General features: G+C 42.8%; 1 protein-coding gene across 2 annotated transcripts in view; it reads right to left on the bottom strand.

Moving 5' to 3' along the window:
* Positions 1 to 20,553, bottom strand: part of ZNF330 (zinc finger protein 330) — an 89,515-nt gene that overhangs the window by 22,208 nt on the left and 46,754 nt on the right. For both annotated transcript variants that reach the window (XM_073604187.1, XM_073604195.1), the window contains exon 6: positions 12,193 to 12,319. In XM_073604187.1, the coding sequence (XP_073460288.1) occupies positions 12,193 to 12,319 (127 nt within the window). The remainder of the gene's footprint in view (positions 1 to 12,192; positions 12,320 to 20,553) is intronic.

Below are 20,553 nucleotides of genomic sequence, written 5' to 3'. Positions count from 1 at the left end.
CTGGAGTGTCCCTCTTCCTCCTGGCTATCCTCTGCATCTTCCCCTTCTTCAAGGAAACTACGACAGGGGTCTTCCACCTCCTCCTCCGAACCCTGAGAAGATGGCGGTCTCTGTGTTACGGTGCTTACCCGTCTAATATTAGTAGAAGCACTTTCCTGGGAGGAAGAGCCCTCTCTGCTATCCTGCCTAGTATTAAGGCTAGCCTGAAAAGCTTTAAGGGTGGACAGCATTTTAGATTGCACTGAGAGAAAATCTCTCATAACTTCTGAAGTCTCCTTCCCCGACAACTTGTGTATGCATTTGTAACAAAACGGCTTTGTGTGTTCTGCTGCTAATTTGTCATTGCAGTACCCACATCTCTTGGATCGGGAAGGATTTTTGGGTCTCGGTCTACTGGCAACACTCTGGGTTTCTATGTCTGCAAAACAAGAAGCCCGTTTAGCTAGTAATAAAAATAACTGACCAAAAGATCCCTTGTGAGGGTAAGGCTAGGGGGCCACCCCCTCCCTTATATCCTCCAGCCTGGTAGACTCACCTCCAGTGGCCTCCAAAACGGCTGTAGACTCCTCTTGCTCCACTTTCAAGCAAGCGAGCAGCGGACGCCTGCTCTTTGCCCAAAAATGCTGCCTCTGCTGCTTGGAACTACCTCTTTTTGAAAGCTGGTACCTGTAGTCCTTGTGCAGCGTGCTGTCTCATGGCGCTCCGGACGCCGCCGCCATCTTGCCGAGGTCTGCAGGGTCAGAGCGCTCTAGCGTCTGGAGCGCCGTGACGTCATTTCCTCCTGGAAATACCCACCGCAAAATGGCGCCGACAAACACACAGCCGCCAGCGCTGAGGCGGCAAGGAGAGCCCAGCACACCCCTGCACTTAGGGGAAGACAGATCAGCCGGCAAACTCGCCTCCTGACTCAGTCAGGTAAGGAGAGTGGGGAGCAGGAACATGGTCCCTGGAGTTCTGGAGACTCACAGTGCCCAGGGTCCTCCAGTTCTCACGGGGAGCTCTTCACCGCCCCCCTGAGAAATAGGGAAAAGAACCCCCCGGGGAGGGCAAGCCCTACCAGACCCAGGGGCTTTCTCAAAAACCTGCTGTCTGGCGCCCAGGGGGAGACTTCCAGCCCACGGCCTTAGGTCTATTAGAAAAAAAAAAAAAAAAAAAAAAAAAAACTGTTTCGCTGTGGGGAAACACAATCAAAAACTGAGGAGTGCAGGGAGGGCGGGGTTTTTAACCTCTATCTTGATTGTGTTTCCTGTCAGGAGGACCAGTCATCTCTCAGGGTGCCGTCCTGGAAGACAACTTGAGAAAATGAGGTTGATATAATTGTAACCCATAATTAATTTGGTATTAAATGCAGATGGGTGTAAAATTAACTATTATTTCTAAAACTATTAACATCCCACTCTACATTCAACCCAAAAGGGGTATAACATTTCAAATTATATATCCAGCGGGCCTCCAACAGCGAGATCTCTCTCTTGGTGAAGCTACCCCCCCCAATGGGGTGTGAATTGATCAATAGCAGTAATAGTTGTCCCAGCTGGATTCTTATTGTGGTACTCCAAGTAGTGGCGTGACACAGTGTGTTTAGGGAACCCTTTTTTGATGTTGGTTAAATGTTCCTTGACACGCACATTCATGGCTCTCATAGTGCGGCCTACATAGTGCAGACCGCATGGACAAGTTAACAGGTATACTACATTTTTAGATGTATATGTTATAAAGGTGTCTATATTATAAACCCTTGCAGTAGTGTGGGACTTAAACTGGCCGATTTTTCTATCTTTATTATTGTTAACATGGCATACCTTGCATTTACGACAAGGAAAAAAGCCTTTCGATTTATGAAAAAAATAAATAAATAAATAAAAGATACCCTGTTTGGTGCATCCAGAACATTAGGAGCAACCTGTAGCTTCAGAGGTGGTACCCCTCTAAATATCACCTGTGGTGATATTAACACAGCCCAATGTTTTTTATAATCTTTTTTATTTCATAATGTTGCTGTGAGTAGGTGGTGATTAAAGAGAATTCATGAGTGTTATTATTATTTGCAGTTCTATCCCTTCCTGTCAACATGATGGTTCTATCCATAATGGACACATATTCAATGACTGTGTCTAGGTCTACACTGGAATACCCTTTTTCCGATAATGTAATTTTAATTTATTATGGATATGACTACTGTTTTATTTGGGAAAGGTTTCCCCCATAACCTCCCTATAAGTATTTTTATTTTGCTTTGGTTCGTTTTGTTTTATAGATTTCTTCAATATGCTGTATCATATTAGCAACTTTTATATTTAGGAGTAATTTCCTTCTCTGGTGCCAAGTCTCCATTTAAATCTTTGTTCCGGGCTGTTGGACCGCAATGCGCTCCATTGCTGCTGACTCGTGCCACAGAGACTTCCTGTTTTTGCCGCTGGAACGCCGATGTAGAGTATGGCTTTGTTCCAGCGTTGCATCCTGTTGGCTCAACGTGAAGACGCACATGCGTCTCTTATGCTGGTTGTTGCCATCTCCGCGAGCCAATAGGATGAGTTCTTTAGGTGCGCATGCGCTGTAATGGCAGTGGCTCACCGAGGTCTCTGTGTGTGCGGAGTGACGTGGAGGTCATCACCCCCACGCCAGACACCACCAGACGGCCAATGAGACGCGCTCACCGGGTACGCATGCGCAAAGCATATTACATGGATGACGGTCTATATTAGATTTAGCTGTTTGTTGGGAGATTATCCCCTCCCCAATCAAACTTTATTGATAGTGTGTGTGTATGTATATGTATATGTATATATATATATATATATATATATATATATATATATATATATATATATATATATATATATATATATATATATAGCGCGTGTTGGGGTCAGTAAAACCACGCCTCTGAATACATCCGTTTGCGATGAAACATGTCAGGCAGGTTGACACCAGCACGCTGAACGTTGCAGCTGATTGTTTTCTTTTGATGCATGCGTTCCTGAACCCTAAATGTAAGTTACTACAATAAATCTGTTTTAATTGTTATTGCGGGCTTCACTATTGGTCGCTTATTTTCCATCACTGAGCACTGCTGATCAGTATATTGAGAGCCTTGCATTTGATGGGAGTTCCTGGAGAAGTTCATTGAGGGAGAATATTATCTGGACATCGCTATTTCAAGCCTTGAGGGTGAATTGTAAAGGCGGAAATGCAGGATGAGCCTGGGATTATTATCACATGCCTATTATTTTTAGCCTTCTGGTAAGCAGATCACTTTATCACGTGGTGCTGAGTGCTTTCATACATATGCACTATAACTGGTGACTGGAATATTCCTCCCTTCTACTTTGGACTCACTATTTTGATACCATTTTTAGCGCCGCATTTTTTAGATTTTGGACTTTTGTGTTTGGTTATCAACAAACTATGCTGGCTGCTTTTATTTATTTATATCTTATAGAATAGTGCAGATATTATTATTTCATATTATAATATATATACACACACACACAATATATATTATATATATATATATATATATATATATATATATATATATATATATTTATATATATATATATATATACACCCCTCACATTTTTGTAAATATTTTATTATATCTTTTCATGTGACAACACTGAAGAAATGACACTTTCCCACAATGTAAAGTAACGTGTGTACAGCTTGTATAACAGTGTAAATTTGTTGTCCCCTCAAAATAACTCAACACAAAGCCATTAATGTCTAAACCGCTGGCAACAAAAGGGAGTACACCCCTAAGTGAAAATGTCCAAATTGGGTCCAATTAGCTGCCCCCCCCCCCCCCCCTGGTGTCATGTGACTCGTTAGTGTTACAGGGTCTCAGGTGTGAATGGGGAGCAGAAGTGTTAAATTTGGTGTTATCGCTCTCACTCTCTTATACTGGTCGCTGGAAAGTTCAACATGGCACCTCATGGCAAAAAACTCAGAGGATCTGAAAAAAAGAATTGTTGCTCTACATAAAGATGGCCTAGGCTATAAGAAGATTGCCAAGACCCTGAAACTGAGCTGCAGCACCGTGGCCAAGACCATACAGCGGTTTAACAGGACAGGTTCCACTCAGAACAAGCCTTGGGAAATAGACATATGAGTGCTGCCAACATTGAGGCAGAAGTTGAAGGGGTGGGGCGAGGGTCAGCCTGTCGGTACAGTCAAGAATGGTGGTGGGAGTGTCATGGTCTGAGGCTGCATGAGTGCTGCCTGGGCAGCTACAGTTCATTGAGAGAACCATGAATGCCAACATGTACTGTGACATACCGAAGCAGAGCATGATCCCCTCCCATCGGAGACTGGGCCGCAGGGCAGTATTCCAACATGATAACGACCCCAAACACACCTCCAAGATGACCACTGCCTTGCTAAAGAAGCTGGGGGGTAAAGGTGATGGACTGACCAAACATGTCTCTAGACCTAAACCCTATTGGAGCATCTGTGGGGCATCTTCAAATGGAAGGTGGAGAAGCGCAAGGTCTCTAACATCCACCAGCTCCGTGATGTCATGTGAAGCTCTGTTGAACTCCATGCCCAAGAGGTTTAAGGCAGTGCTGGAAAATAATGATGGCCACACAAAATATTGACACATTGGGCCCAATTTGGAGATTCACTTAGGGGTGTACTCACTTTTGTTGCCATCAGTTTAGACATTAATGTCTGTGTGTTGAGTTATTTTGAGGGGACAGCAAATTTAGACTGTTATACAAGCTGTACACACTCAATACATTGTAGCAAAGTGTAGTTTCTTCAGTGTTGTCACATTAAACAATATAATAAAATATTTACAAAGATGTGAGGGGTGTACTCACCTTTGTGGGAGAGAATGTTTATATATTTTATAATATATATATATATATATATATATATATATATATATATATATATATATATATATATATATATATATATATATATATATATATATATATATATATATATATATATATATATATATATAATTTTTTTTTTTTAGCAACCCCATACTTTTCTTTTAATAGCATGCAATGCCAAGCTACACATTCAAAAGTAAAATGAGTTCTTTCTATGGGAGCCTATACCTGTTAATACAAGAGACATCATTTGCCCCTTCACAAAACATTAGTAAAACCTCAACTAAATTTGGAGTTCAGTTTTGGGCACCAGTTCACAAAAAACAAAAAACAAAAGAAGATTTGGGGAACTGGGTGCAGAGTGCAGAGAAGAGCAACCAAACTCAAAGGAGGCGTGGAGGACTTTGGCTAAGAGGAAGGATTGGCTGAACTGAAATTACTCTCCCTTGAGAAAAGGTGGATAAAGTTGTAAAAATGTATAAATACATACACGGTCCATTTAGTGAAACTGATGCAAAGTTATTCACTTTAAAGAGGGAATCCACCTGAAAAAAAATTATTAAAAGCCAGCAGCTACAAATACTGCAGCTGCTGACTTTTAATAAAACGGACACTTACCTGTCCTGGAGTCCAGCGATGTCGGCAGCCAAAGCCGAGCAATAGCTCGGCTCTCGACTGCTGCCGCCGCTATTCTCGGTGAGGGAATAAGGAAGTGAAGCGTTGCGGCTTCACTTCCCGGTTCCCTACTGCGCATGCGCGAGTCGCGCTGCGCGTACTAAGTGGTCCCACTATCTCCTGGGACCTGTGTATTTCCCAGGAGACAGCGGGGGGGGCGTGACTCCCGTGGGAGTCTATTCCCGGAAGTGGGTGCAGATACCTGTCTAATACAGGTATCTGCACACCCTCCTCCCTGAAAGGTGCCAATTGTGGCACCGGGGGGGGGGAGGAATCAGATGAGCGGAAGTTCCACTCCGCTTTAAGCACTTTCAGCCCAGGTCAATGCTGGCATTTCTCTCCTACATGTAAAAATCATCATTGTTTTGCTAGAAAATTACTCAGAATATACACACACACACACACACACACACACACACACACACACACACACACACACGCTTTTTTTTTTTTTTTTTTTTTAAGCAGAGACCCTAGAGAATAAAATGGCAGTCAGTGCACGTTATGTCACACAGTATTTGCGCAGCAATTTTTGCAAACCCAATTTTGGAAAAAATACACTTTAATGAATTCTAATGCAAAAAAAAAAAAACAAAAAAAAAAAAAACCCACAATAACCTAACTGTTTGGTAAAATATAAAAGATGATGTTAGGCCAAGTAAATAGAGGTACCTAACATGTCACGCTTTCAAATTGCGCACACTCGTGGAATGGCACCAAACGTCAGTACTTAAAAATCTCCATAGGCAATGCTGTAAAAATGTTTACAGGTTACCAGTTTAGAGTTACAGTTACTAGTTACTAGTGCTAGAACTATTGCTTTCACTCTAACATTCATGGTGATACCTCACATGTGGTGATAACACCGTTTACATATGCGGGCGCAACCTATGTATGCATTAGCTTCTGTGTGCAAGCACGAGGGCGCTTTACTTTTTTTTTTTTTACACAGTTCCTTTATTTTTTTTTTCACCTTTAGCCCAGATATCTCATCTACCCTGGAAAGCACAAGGAAAAAAAAATTGATCCCTGCTTTGCAGGGAAAAAACTGGCAGCGTTTACATCTACCAGAGCTGGAAGTGACGTCACTGCGTCGCTCCCAGCTTCCCAGGGTCATAGAGATGGCCGGGGACCACAGGGTTTTGTAAGGGTTTGTTCCGAGAAACATCTTGAATTAAAAAAAAAAAGAAAAAAAAAAAAAAGTCTTTACAAGAGAAAATGAAACCAGAGACTTTCAAAAACAGTGGACGAAACATGTCCTTTAAGAGTACATAAGGCCAAAATCTGGTCAAGCCCTGACTGAAGGAAGGACAGAATGCGAGAATGAAAAGATGGGACAGGGGACCCTGAGAGAACAGATCTGACCTGTATAGGAGGGGCCAGGGGTAGTCTCCTAGAAGTCTGAGTTTGTCTGTTTACCAGGTTCTTCTGGGCCATTTTGGTGCAATGAGAATCACTGGTTTCTTTTCCAGCTGTATTTTGTAGAACAGTTAAGACAGAATTAGCCTGATTGACTATTAGATAGCCTGAACTGAGTGTAGGGAATTATCAGTGCATCCGGTGCTAGTGCAAGAAGATCCTTGGTCCTGGCCACAAACAGCATTAACTTTCTGTTAAACCTGGAGGTCAGGATATCCACATCCAGAGTCCCCATTCTCCAACATATCAGAATGAGGCTGTTCGGGAGATGGGGGGGGGGGGGGGGAGCGATGACAACTGAGATAATTTGCCTTCCAATTATCCACTTCAGGGATGTGGACAGCAGGGATCACTGGATAGTGTTTTTCCATACATGTGATGATCATACTTGAGCTCCTAAAGGCTGCATGACTCCTGGTGCCCCCTTGGGGATGCAGGCAACAGTCAGTCAGATATGGCATTGCTTGATTGCATCCTGATCACATTCAGCCCTGATGAAAGGGGGTCTAGTGTTGCAAAGCCATTTTTTTGCTCTGAACTACAAGGTGTTGATGGGGAGCTTGGTTTCCTCAAGTAACTTCCTTGAACTTTGAAAGATTGGAACACTCCTCCACAGCATAAGAGACTGGCATATTTTGTTGTCACCATCCAGTTGTGTGGTAAAAACAACTTACTCCACTGACAAGGCTGGGTTGTAAATCCATCAAGCTAGGGAATTGCTTGCTTGGCTATGCAGGTTGAGAAGGGGGACCATTTTTGTTCCTTGCCAGATGTTGCTGTTGGAAGATGTTGCGTTGGAGGGGCCTTGTTTGGAATGGCGCAAATGGAACAGCCTCGAAGGAGGTCATCATGAGGCCTGTTTCTATGCTCTCAAGGTCCAAGCAGGCTCTGGGAGAGACTAGTTTATTTTCTGGAAGAAAAACCTTTGCTTGGACTGCTTCTAAAATGAGACCCAACTACTCTAGGCGAAGGGAAGGTTTGAGAGCAGATTTTTGGAAATTGATTACCCAACTAAAAACCTGAAGTATCTAAATAGCCCTGTAGGTGTTTGCCGGTAACTGGAATACAGATAAATTCTTCGGAGAAGGTTGTCTAAATACTCTGTCACTTGAAAGCCTATAAAAGGGCAAGAAGGGATGCATTTACCTTTGTGCATACACTAAGGAGCAGAGGATAGGCCAAATGGCAGTATGACAAACTGGAAATGTTTCTCACATTGCGAAACATGGAAAGCGCTGATGAGGTGGATAATGGGGAATATTATAATACAGTTATTCGTCTTGTCTCAGAGAGGCAAAAACGGACCTTGCAGATTCCATACAAAACTTTTTAACTTGAAGGTACTAGTTTAGGGCTATTAGGTCCAGGGATATTAGGTGCCAAAGTCAGCCAAAGTTTGAAAAAAAAAAAATCATTTGAATCTGTCCTCAAGAGGTTCTGGAACAACTACTCCCTAGGACAAGTGATGGTTTAGGGCACTCTGCAAATCTGATGGACCTTAGGCATATTTTGGTAGGTTTGAAAGAAGAAAGCGGGGAGCAGGTAGAGTTTGGATCTCTATTTTGCACTCCTTTGAAACCACTGATTAAACCCACAGGTCTGGGACATCTGTGACTTGATTGGGTAGAGGTTTTTAGGGTAGACTTTGTGTTCCAAGTCTTTCGCTGAAAGGAAGGGCTAAATTTAGGCTTAGCAGTGGAAGCCTGGTTAGAGAGTTTAGGTGCTTTGCGTTTGGAGGTGGTAGAAGTAGGGGATTCTGGAACAAGGACCTTTCCTACTGTGACATCTTTGATAAATTTGTCAAGTGCCCCACAAAAGAGACATCCTTATTCAAAGAGCATATGTGTGAGGCAAACCAAGCTTTGAACCACAAGATTCTGCACATGTGAACAGAATTCAGAGACAGTCTGGAAATGTGTGTCAAGACTTGTTCTAGGGAATCAACAGAAAAGAGCCAAGGTACAATCCTGGAGTACAGGATTGTGTTGGTTGTTTATTGCCCTAGTCCAATTAGCGGTGTTTGAAAAAAATAGAAAATGTAGCACTAGCTGGTTGCAGAGCTAGGCCTGCAAATAAAAGAGCCTTTAAGAACATATCAAACCCATCAGCAGACTTGCTGAATGAAAGAACATCTTCTATGGGTACAACAAGGTGATTAAATCTGAAATGACAGGGTTAACTATGGAAACAAACCACTGTTTAGTGAACGTTTTTTCTTCATGTTAGAGCTCGGCAAGGATTCTCAGAGGGGTAAAAATCTTTTCTGGATTGGCCCAATCATCAAAGATTGGCAATCCTATTTGTTTATGAATGGGGAATGCCTTTTTAGACTTGGCAAGTTTTTTAGTATCCAAAAGGGGAATGGCAAGGACAAGATAAAAGAACTGCTCCAGAAGACTGCTGAGCTGAAAATGAACACGCATCAGATGGGGTGCACGCCCTGTCACTGCTGCAGGCAAATAGATTAACAAAAATAGGAAAGCTGCACTCCCAAATTAGATGCAATAGAAAAATATTTATTGAGGGAGTATAAAATGTTCTATTGCATCTAATTTGGGAGTGGAGCCATCCTATTTGTGTTCATCCATTTGCCTGTGGGAATGGCAAGGAGAAGAATCAACTGCAACAACGCAAAGCCTTTTGCTCCCAGCTGAAGTGGGCATATTAACACTGGCAAGTATCTTGCGTGAATGCCAAAACATAGGGTGGGTTCTTCTGGGTCCTCTTCATTCCCCTTAATGTCTATTTCTTCTAAAGACATATAAAGTCCTGACTTAGGTAGAGAAGGTGGGGGCAGGGGTGGACTGCCAACTCATGGGGACCCCGGGCAATAGGAGATTATGGGGCCCCCTGTGTCCCCACCCACACAAGCCCCACCCATACAAAGCCCCACCTACATATTGTACTGCTCACAAATGCTTTAAAGCAGCAATAGAAGAAAAGCAGTGTGCCACCTTCTAGCAGCAGCTAAACTGTAATTCAAAGGCAAGTCAGCATACACTAGCAATGTCAGCAAGCAGAAGCGCATCTACAGGGGTTGCAGCCTAATTCTCCCAGTTGCATATTGTTTGACTGGATAGGAGAAACAGCAGAGGCGGCATATAGAGTAACCAATGCTTTCCATTTTTCTCCTGTAGCCACTGAAAGCCAGCTACTCTCTTTTGCCAGCACGCAGCAGCTGCAGGAGGAAAATGTACGGCATTGGTTCTTTTATATGCCATCCCCACTGACCCTCCTATCCAGGTCCTTCTGCAGCACCTGGGCCCCTGTGTGCTGCTCCCCTGCACCACACCCCCCTCCCCTCTCCCACTGGCTGCTGTGGGGCATGCTTTCAAGATATTTACCGGGCTCTTCCCCCGTTTTCTAAGTAATTTATCGTCCCCTTCCTTTTTTTTTTTAAATGGACACAGTGAGTGATCAGTACTTAGGATGCAAAAGATGTGATGCAACACTTGGTCATCTCTTAAGACTAGGCTAAGAGTGATTTCAAACTTGGAGCTAAAATTCAAAAGTAAAACACTATATAAGTGAATAAGTGTCAAAACAAATTTTTGGATTCCTGATAATTTTAGAATATATAACGCAAACTATTCAGGATATACATAATTGTGTGAGGCAGGTAATAGAGGTATTGGGGGAGATTTACTAAAACTGTGCACACAGAATCTGATGCAGCTGTGCGTAGTAACCAATCAGCTTGTAGTTTTAAATGTTAAAGCTGAAGTTAGATGCTTATTGGTATCGGTGCACAGCTGCACCAGTTTTAGAAAAAAAACCCTATTATGTATCATATTTGCTGTGGAACTACAGTAAGGCTACTTTGGCGCTGGCGCTAAAGCGCTAGCGGCTATCCAGCCGACAGCGGGGAGCTTTTAACCCTCGTTAGTGGCCAAAAAAGGGTTAAAACCGCCCGCAAAACGCCACTGCCCACTGATTTCAATGGGCAGGGGCGCTTTAGAAGCAGTGTGTACATCGATCCTACAGCGCTGCAAGGATGCTGCTTGCAGCACTTTTTTTACCTCCTGCAAGCGCACCGCTCCAGTGTGAAAGTACTCGGGCTTTTACACTGAAGTGAGAGGAGAGGCTCTTTACAGGCGCTATTTTTAGCACTATATCACCTGTAAAGCACCTCCAGTGTGAAAGCAGCCCAACGGTCAGAAAAACAGGCTAACCCTGTCTTACCTGTTCAAGTCATTGATCCTTATATAGGATCCAGGCTTTTTCTTTCAATGTGGGCTTTTCAAGGCCTAAGCTCCATAGGGATGCACTACAGCCATGGACCTCTATAGCGCCCTGTGGCGTTGCACCAAGTGCCGAGGTCCACCCAAAGGTTTTATTGTGATTGCACAGATTCTGATGCACTGCTTCTATTGTTGTATTAGAAGACAGTAAAGACCTGATTGAAGAATCTGAAGTAAAATAATAAACTAGTTATCTAAGAGTAAGTACTCATAGATAGGGGTTGGATTATAGGAGGACACCCAGAGGGAATTTCCTCAAAAGATTTGCCAGTGTTCGATGACCTGAAGATACTAACCTATAACACAGGGTCTGGTGCAGGACAGCATGCGCAGTACATATACAAAGATGGCGGCACCAGTGACCCGCAGTAGTAAGAAAAACAACTGAAGCTCATATTTAACATATACAGGTAATAACACTGGGTATGGTTGATAAAATCAATATCTGATGGCCTTGGGGGATCAGGAAAGAACTTCTCTCACCAATGCCGCAAATTGGACCATGCTTAATGGGGTTTTCTCTACCTTCCTCTGGACCAACTGTGGGGACCATCGGGGTTATAGAGGCTATTTATTTATTCATTTTTTACATTGATTGAACTATATGGATGGATGTCTATCGTGTGTGTGTGTGTGTGTGTGTGTGTGTGTGTGTGTGTGTGTGTGTGTGTGTGTGTACCCCCCTTTACATATACTTCAAATCACATATAGCCTGATAAATATATTATTACTAACAAACATCCAGTGTGGATGCCAAGTAAAAAAAGGAGAGAGAGATTGAAGCTTCTATATAGTCAATTTCATAAACCATGTATTCTGCTCACCTTTAGAGATGCAAGGCAAGCAACTCTACTGTCTATAAGCATATTATAAATTATTCATGTTGTACATTAGGGGCTTCCAAATATCACATAACTATTCAGATATGCTATCTGACTCTCAAATGCTAAACAGTGACTTGTTGATACATTTCTTTTATATAATTCAATGATTATCTTAATGTAGTAACACACCATGGTCCCAGACTGATCTTTCACATTCAATACATTCGGCAGAGGTGAGGGGACAGCTGCATGCATGGACACTTAGGCACTTCCTGCCGTGACACACCCAGGCCTCACAAAAATCACAGATTGCACCCTGGAAAAAGAGAAACATGAGAAACATTAGAATGTAATTCTACTCATACCTTGTACATTGCAAGCACACGCAAAAAGTTAATTCAATCAGTTGAACTGCTTATATTACCCCTGAAACACTGATTTAGCCAACATCAGCAAGTCCACTTAAAGTACAACTAAAGGCTACTTTATGACAGTGATGCCCATACCTCATAAAAGGTAAACAAAAAAAACCCCTTTCATTCTCGTCCATTAAGGGACACAGGAAGTTAGGTTATACTGTCACCTATAGGAGGATTGGACACTGGCAAGCAAGCAAAAAAAAAAGCCAGGAGAATGGATGTCTTTTCTGGAGCTCTGCTGAGAAAAAAGTATAAACTAATTTATAGCTTTTTTTCTTTGTTTTTTTCTCTTTATCATTCCTAATATATTGAGTTAGCAAGCAATGCAGAGAAACACAAAAGAAAACAAGGGGGGCCTATGTCTTGTACTGTACTACAAGATATGAAATTTACGGGTAAGTTTAAACTCCATTTATCTTAATCGTAGAGCACAGGATATGAGAAGGGGGGGGGGGTGATATGATGTCCCCATGCAATAAAATCAGGGGGGGTGGGCAACAGCAAGGCAAAAAGATCTGTACCAAAAATAAACAAAGGTACAAGGACCCAAACTCAGAGTGCCACTGAAAAACTGAAAGAATCTTGTGGCCAAAGGCTGCATCTGCAAATGGCCTTTGAACTTGATCTTTAGTTCAAAAAGTGAGCAACAGAAACTTGATGTCAGAATGCCCAAGAAACCCCTACGGATGTGGTGGAGGGAGCACATAAAAGGGCCCTGGAGGTAAATAGTGGACTTTGAAGCAGGTGTCCCTTTAGCTCCAACTTCATCAAGGCAATGGAGAGCAATTTCTTTGGGATGCTTAGGAAGAGGGCACAAAAGAAGACAGCACCATGTCTTCATTTAGGTGGAAGGCTGATACTACCTTAGGTAGAAAGCATGTTGAACGTGATAGCCACCAGAAGGCCACTTTGCAGGAGAGATCGCCCAAGGGGAGTTCCCTAATGAGTTCAAAGGGTGGTTTCTGCAGGGCTGTGAGAACCAAGTTGAGATCACAAGGAAGCATGGGGTGCTGTAATGGAGGTGTGAGACACCTTGAATAAAGCTTTTAACAAGGGAAAGTGAAGCCAAAGGTTTCTGTATTATTCATAATGTGTTAAGTGACCTTCAATATTATCAAGAAGGCATTTCTCTAGCCTAGAGGCTGGACTTGACATATCCAACATTTGATGGATTCATATACAGTGGGGCAAAAAAGTATTTAGTCAGCCACCTATTGTGCAAGTTCTCCCACTTAAAAAGATGAGAGGCCTGTAATTGGTATACCTCAACTATGAGAGACAAAATGTAGAAACAAATCCAGACAATCACATTGTCTGATTTTTGAAAGAATTTATTTGCAAATTATGGTGGAAAATAAGTATTTTCTCAATATCAAAAGTTCATCTCAATACTTTGTTATATATCCTTTGTTGGCAATGACAGAGGTGAAACATTTTCTGTAAGTCTTCACAAGGTTGTCACACACTGTTGCTGGTATGTTGGCTCATTCCTCCATGCAGATCTCCTATAGAGCAGTGATGTTTTGGGGCTGTCGCTGGGCAACATGGACTTTCAACTCCCTCTAAAGGTTTTCTATGGGGTTGAGATCTGGAGACTGGCTCGGCCACTCCAGGACCTTGAAATGCTTCTTACGAAGCCACTCCTTCATAGGCGATGTGTTTGGGATCATTCTTATGCTGAAAGACCCAGCCACGTTTCATCTTCAATGCCCTTGCTGATGGGAGGAGGTTTGCACTCAATCTCACGATACATGGCCCCATTCATTCTTTCATGTACACGGATCAGTCGTCTTGTTCCCTTTGCAGAGAAACAGCCCCAAAGCATGATGTTGCCACCCCCCTGCTTCACAGTAGGTATGGTGTTCTCTGGTTGCAACTCAGCATTCTCTCTCCTCCAAACACGATGACTTGTGTTTCTACCAAACAGTTCTACTTTGGTTTCATCTGACCATATGACATTCTCCCAATCCTCTTCTGGATCATCCAAATGGTTTCTAGCAAACCTCAGACGGGCCCGGACATGTACTGGCTTAAGAGGGGGGACACGTCTGGCACCGCAGGATCTGAGTCCCTGGCGGTGTAGTGTGTTACTGATGGTAGCCTTTGTTACGTTGGTCACAGCTCTCTGCAGATCATTCACTAGGTCCCCCCCATGTGGTTCTGGGATTTCTGCTCACCGTTCTCGTGCTCATTTTGACCCCACGGGGTGAGATCTTGCGTGGAGCCCCAGATCGAGGGAGATCATCAGTAGTCTTGTATGTCTTCCACCAAGCTGCTTGCCTATTGCAGATTCAGCCTTCCCAGCCTGGGACAGGTCTACAATTTTGTTTCTGGTGTCCTTCGACAATTCTTTGGTCTTCACCATAGTGGAGTTTGGAGTGTGACCGTTTGGGGTTGTGGACAGGTGTCTTTTATACTGACAAGTTCAAACAGGTGCCATTAATACAGGTAATGAGTGGAGGACAAAAGGAGCCTCTTAAAGAAAAAGATACAGGTCCGTGAGAGCCAGAAACCTTGCTTGTTTTGTAGGTGACCAAATACTTATTTTCCACCATAATTTGCAAATAAATTCTTTCAAAAATCAGACAATGTGATTGTCTGGATTTGTCTCCACATTTTGTCTCTCATAGTTGAGGTACACCTATGATGACAATTACAGGCCTCTCTCATCTTTTTAAGTGGGAGAACTTGCACAATTGGTGGCTGGCTAAATATTTTTTTGCCCCACTGTATTCAACCTTGAGTAGATGTCTTTTCCTAGGGTGATCCCCGGTATCAGTGCCAATAATAAGCATTTGCATGAGTATTGGTACTCGTGTAAATGCACAGATACCTGAAACCGATACTTTCAGAACCGACTCTTTTAGCCGTCTTGGGATTCCCCCACTGACAACTAAAATGTAAAAAATAATAATAAATTATCGGTTGTTAAGGAGTGGGTCTGCGTGTCCTTAACCACTTGACCACTGGGCACTTAAACCCCCTTAATAACCAGAACAATTTTCAGCTTTTGGTGCTCTCACATTTTGAATGACAATTACTCAGTCATGCAACACTGTATCTATATGAAATTTTTGTCCTTTTTTCACACAAATAGAGCTTTCTTTTGGTGGTATTTAATCACCGCTGGGTTATTTATTTTTTGCAAGTTAAAAAGAAAAAAGACCGAAAAAAATATAAAAAAATGCATTTTTCTTTGTTTCTGTTATAAAATTTAGCAAATTAGTAATTTTTCTTCATATATTTTGGCCAAAATTTATACCGCTACATATCTTTGGTAAAAATAACCCAAATCAGTGGATATTATTTGGTCTTAGTGAAAGTTCTAGAGTCCAAAAGCTATGGTGCCAATATCTGAAAATTGATCACACCTGAAGTACTGACGGCCTATCTAATTTCTTGAGACCCTAACATGCCAGAAAAGTACAAAATACCCCCCAAATGACCCCTTTTTGGAAAGAAGACATTCCAAGGTATTTAGAAAGATGCACGGTGAGTTTTTTGAAGTTGTCATTTTTTCCCACTATTCTTTGCAAAATCAAGTTTTTTTTTTTTCCTTTCACAAAATTGTCATATTAGCAGGTTATTTCTCACACACAGCATATGCATACCACAAATTACACCCCAAAACACATTCTGCTATTACTCCCGAGTCTGGCGATACCACATGTGTGAGACTTTTACACAGTGTGGCCAAAAAAAAAAAAAAAAAACCCCAACATGCAGGGAGCACCTTCAGGCGTTCTGGAGCACGCAGGCCAATTCTGACATTTCTCTCCTACATGTAAAAATCATCATTTTTTTGCTAGAAAATTACATAGAACCCTAAAACATTAGATATGTTTTTTTAGCAAAGACCCTAGAGAATACAATGGCGGTCATTGCAACTATATCTCCCGCGGTATTTGCGCAGCAATTTTTCTAACGTGTTTATTTTGGAAAAAACAAAAAACCAAAACAGTAAAGTTAGCCCAATGTTTTTGCATAATGTGAAAGATAAAGTTACGCCGAGTAGATAGATACCCAACATGTCACCTTTCAAAATTGCACACGCTTGTGGAATGGTGCCAAACTTCGCTACTTAAAAATCCCCATAGGCGATGCTTTAAAATTTTTTACTGGTTACGTATTTTGAGTTACAGAGGAGGTCTAGGGCCAAAATGATTGCTCTCGCTCTACCGATCGCAGCGATACCTCACACGTGTGGTTTGAACACCGTTTTCATATGTGGGCGCGACTTACGTATGCGTTCGCTTCTGCATGCGAGCACACTGGAACAGGGGCGCTTTAAAAATGATTTTTTTTTTTATTGTTCATTTTACTATTTTAGTTTGATGCTTTTTTCCCAAAAAAAAAAAAAAACGTGATCACTTTTATTCCTATTACAAGGAATGTAAACATCCCTTGTAACAGGAATATGGCATGACAGGTCCTCTTTACAGTGAGATATGGGGTCAATAAGACCCCATATCTCACCTCTAGGCTGGGAAGCCCGAAAAAAAAAAAAAAAGAAAAAAAAGGATCCTGGCTTTGATCGTAGCGGTGAGTCGGTAGAAGCACCAGAGGGCGGCAGGAGGGGGGGGATGTCCCCTCTCGCCTCCCGTAAGAATGATCAAGCAGTTGAACAGCCGCTATGATCGTTCTTATGGTGTAGGGAATCGCTGGCTGAAAAAGCTGATATCTCAATGATGCCTGTAGCTGCACCCATAATTCAGATATCCCTGCACAAAGTCAAGGATGTCGTATGACGGCCGGCGGGCGGGAAGAGGTTAAAAACGCATTTTTTTTTTTTTTTTTTAACACAAAGTTGTCCATTTATACAATATTTCTAACACATAGCATGTACATACCAAAAATTACACCCAAAATAGATTCTCCTACTCCTCCTGAGTACGGCGACACCACATATGTGAGACTTCCACAGCCTGGCCACATACAGAGGCCGAGCATGGCAGAGTATGGCGGGGTATGGCAGAGTATGGCGGGGTATGGCAGAGTATTGTATAGTATTGTGGGGTATTGCAGAGTATTTCGGGGTATTGCACAGTATTGTGGGGTATTGCAGAGTATTGCACAGTATTGCAAGGCATTCCAGAGTAGTGCAGGGTATTGCAGAGCATTAAGGGAAGGCTGAGCATGGATGGATGGATGGATGGATGGCAGTTGTCACAGAGCAGCGCTGTGGGCACTACACATCCAGCCCACAGCACTGCTGCCATCCGATCCCTCCCCTCTCCGCTCACAGTGTACCGATCGGTACAGAGAGGGGAGGAGAGGAACCAACGTCATGGGATGACGCGGGTTTGTTTACATGTGATCGCTCCGTTATTTGACGGAGCGATCACACGGTAAACGGCCGCGATTAGCGGCCATTTACCGGGATCCGTGATGCGTCGGGTCCTCTGGACCCGGAGGTCACGGATGTTCTCGGGTGCTCGCCCCGGGGGGCGCGCAAGAGCGGAATTCTGGGAGGACATCACTGTACACCCTCCCAAAGTTATGCAACCGCCCTGTAGCCTTCATTTGGCTATGGGCTGGTTGTTAAGTGGTTAACAACTTATGACTCATTCAGCTATCAGTGGGGTTTCCCTGTTGACAGCTGAAATGTTAAAAACATTTGTTACCCCCCCCCCAAAAAAAAACAGGTCCCGTTCCCTTAAAACATGTTATACAGCACAGCCCTTGTGCTGTGTCATATGGCCCCCTGTATCACCTGGCTGATCATGCCTGGCTATGCTTTCCCTCTGTACGCTGACCACGATATATCAGGGCTGCTGAGCAGCCGTTGTCAGCATACGTACCTCCGTCAGCTGCAGCGCTGCTCTGTCTCCTGTGTCCTTTCCTACATCCTCTCCCCCTCCCCCCTCTGCTACTCTCATACTTAACATTAAATGCTCCCATCCCCCCTGTATTAGAACAATAAGTTCCCCTGTGTCTGTGTTACATCATAAATATGCTTATCTGTACTGATAGCGAAGCGTCTTTCTGCGATCATGTGACTCCTCGGCTCTGTCTCTCCCCCGGCTGACGTCAGCGGCAGTGTTCGGCCCCACCCACTGGAACTGTGAGCCGGGCAGAGGAGAGGAGGCAACTGATCGCAGGAAGACAGTGTTATCAGTACAGATAAGCATATTTATGATATATCACAGACAAAGGGGAACTTATTGTACTAATACAGAGGGGATGTGAGCTTTTTATACAAGTGGCTTAACAACCACTTTGATGAAGTCCAGCAATTGTAGCTGTCAAAAAAAAAAGCAGGCAGGCAATGTTTATTAACAACATTGCTCAGCGTTGAAACAGAAAGGTAAAAAGAAACATTGTATCTTTCTGTTTCTTCATCTACAGACGAAAGGATGAACTTCCAACTGCAGGTGAAGTCAGTTTAAAGCAACCTGTCAGGTAAGAAAAAAATATTTTTTTGTTTTTTTTATTAAATGTTTCCCCCCTTATTTACGCTAATAAGCCTTAACTAACTAATTCTCCCTTATTTGTTTTTTTTTTTTCACTTCCATTTTTTTTAAAAACTATAAAAACTTTTTTTTTCCCGTTAATATTTTTACACCTCTAAGGGCTCCTTCACACGGACGTGTCCATGTACGGAGCCCGCTCTGCTCGCTCCGTCAATCCCCGCTGTGCAGGCAGATGACAGGTCTGTCTCTGCACATTGTGCAGGGACGGACCTGTCAGAGCGCTGCTCTCCCCTATGGGGGATCAGATGAAGACGGACGGAAATTTAGGTTTTTCCTCCGTCACACTTTTTCGGATCAGAGCGGGTCGGATGTCAGCGGACATGTCACCACTGACATCTGACGCTCCATAGAGGTCTATGGAGTGTACGTTCAGGTCCGCCTAAAAAACTGACTGGCGAACCTGAACGGATCGTCCGTGGGAAAGAGGCCTAACATATATTTACATGTTTCAATCTGGGGATTTATGCTGCTATAATATATTGTATCCTGAATAAGAAGTGTCTGTGTATTTTACCATCCTAGTGGGTAGTGTCTGCATTTTTTGTTGATTTTCTGTTACAGAAGATCTATTGAAATGTTTTTGCTTTTCAAGTGGTTTTATTAAGCTGGTGGATTTAAGCACTTACTTTGGGACATCAGCCAAATAAACGTTTTTTTTTTTAATATAAATACTGTTTTCTTACTCATAAGTATACACAGGGTGCCATGAAGAGGCCTTGCAGCTTATGCATGTGTTTGCAAATACGTGCTAACTAAACCCCTGTTTTTAACGCAGACTGTTGGACAGGTTAATTTGGTCTGTTGGCAGACTGGTTGGCAAGTTGAGCTATGGAATGTTCTGTTTTTGTCTTTCATGTGATTGCCCTTCCATGTGCTCCTTGCTGTGAAGGCCAGTTATAGGTGGGGGCAGGGTCCATTTGTTTGTTACTGTTTTCTTACTCCCATTCTTACAGTGCTTATAGATATTACTGTATTGCTTTTGGAGAGACACCTGAAGCTCTTTTGCTATATAGTATTAGGATTGTTTTGCAGAAAATATGTCTTTTCTTCCTTTAGGAAGACCCAATGGTCTTAAAAGGGGAAATTTTTTTTTTTTACCCCAGATCTCACATTAACCACATGTCGACTGTCACATGCCGATTTACGCTGACAGAATGGCACGGACAGGCAAAAGGCCGTGCGCGTGCCCGCGGGTCTCGCAAGCTCGATGTTCGTCAGCGGCCCACGATTGCGGTGAGGAGAGGCAGAACAGGGAGACGCATGTAAACAAGGCATTTTCCTGTACTGCCTAGCAACATGACAGGGATCTACTGCTTCTTGTCATCAGGAGCAGTGATCATGTTGTAGTGAGCCCCTCCCCCCTACAGTTAGAACACATCCAGGGAACACACTTAACCCCTTGATCGCCCCCTAGTGTTTAACCCCTTCCCTGCCAGTGACATTTATACGGTATCAAGTGCCTATTTTTAGCTCTGATCGCTGTATAAATGTCAATGGTCCCAAAATAGTGTCAAAAGTGTCCGATATATCCGTCACAATCACAATAGATTAAAAAAAAAAAAAAAAAAAATAGATCAACGCCATCACTAGTAAAAAAAAAAAAATTAATGTAAATGCCATAAATCTATCCCCTATTTTGTAGACGCTATAACCTTTGC

This window comes from Aquarana catesbeiana, linkage group LG01, assembly GCF_042186555.1.
Source record: "Aquarana catesbeiana isolate 2022-GZ linkage group LG01, ASM4218655v1, whole genome shotgun sequence".
In the NCBI taxonomy this organism is placed as follows: domain Eukaryota; kingdom Metazoa; phylum Chordata; class Amphibia; order Anura; family Ranidae; genus Aquarana; species Aquarana catesbeiana.
This window is presented reverse-complemented; position numbering and strand designations above follow the sequence as displayed.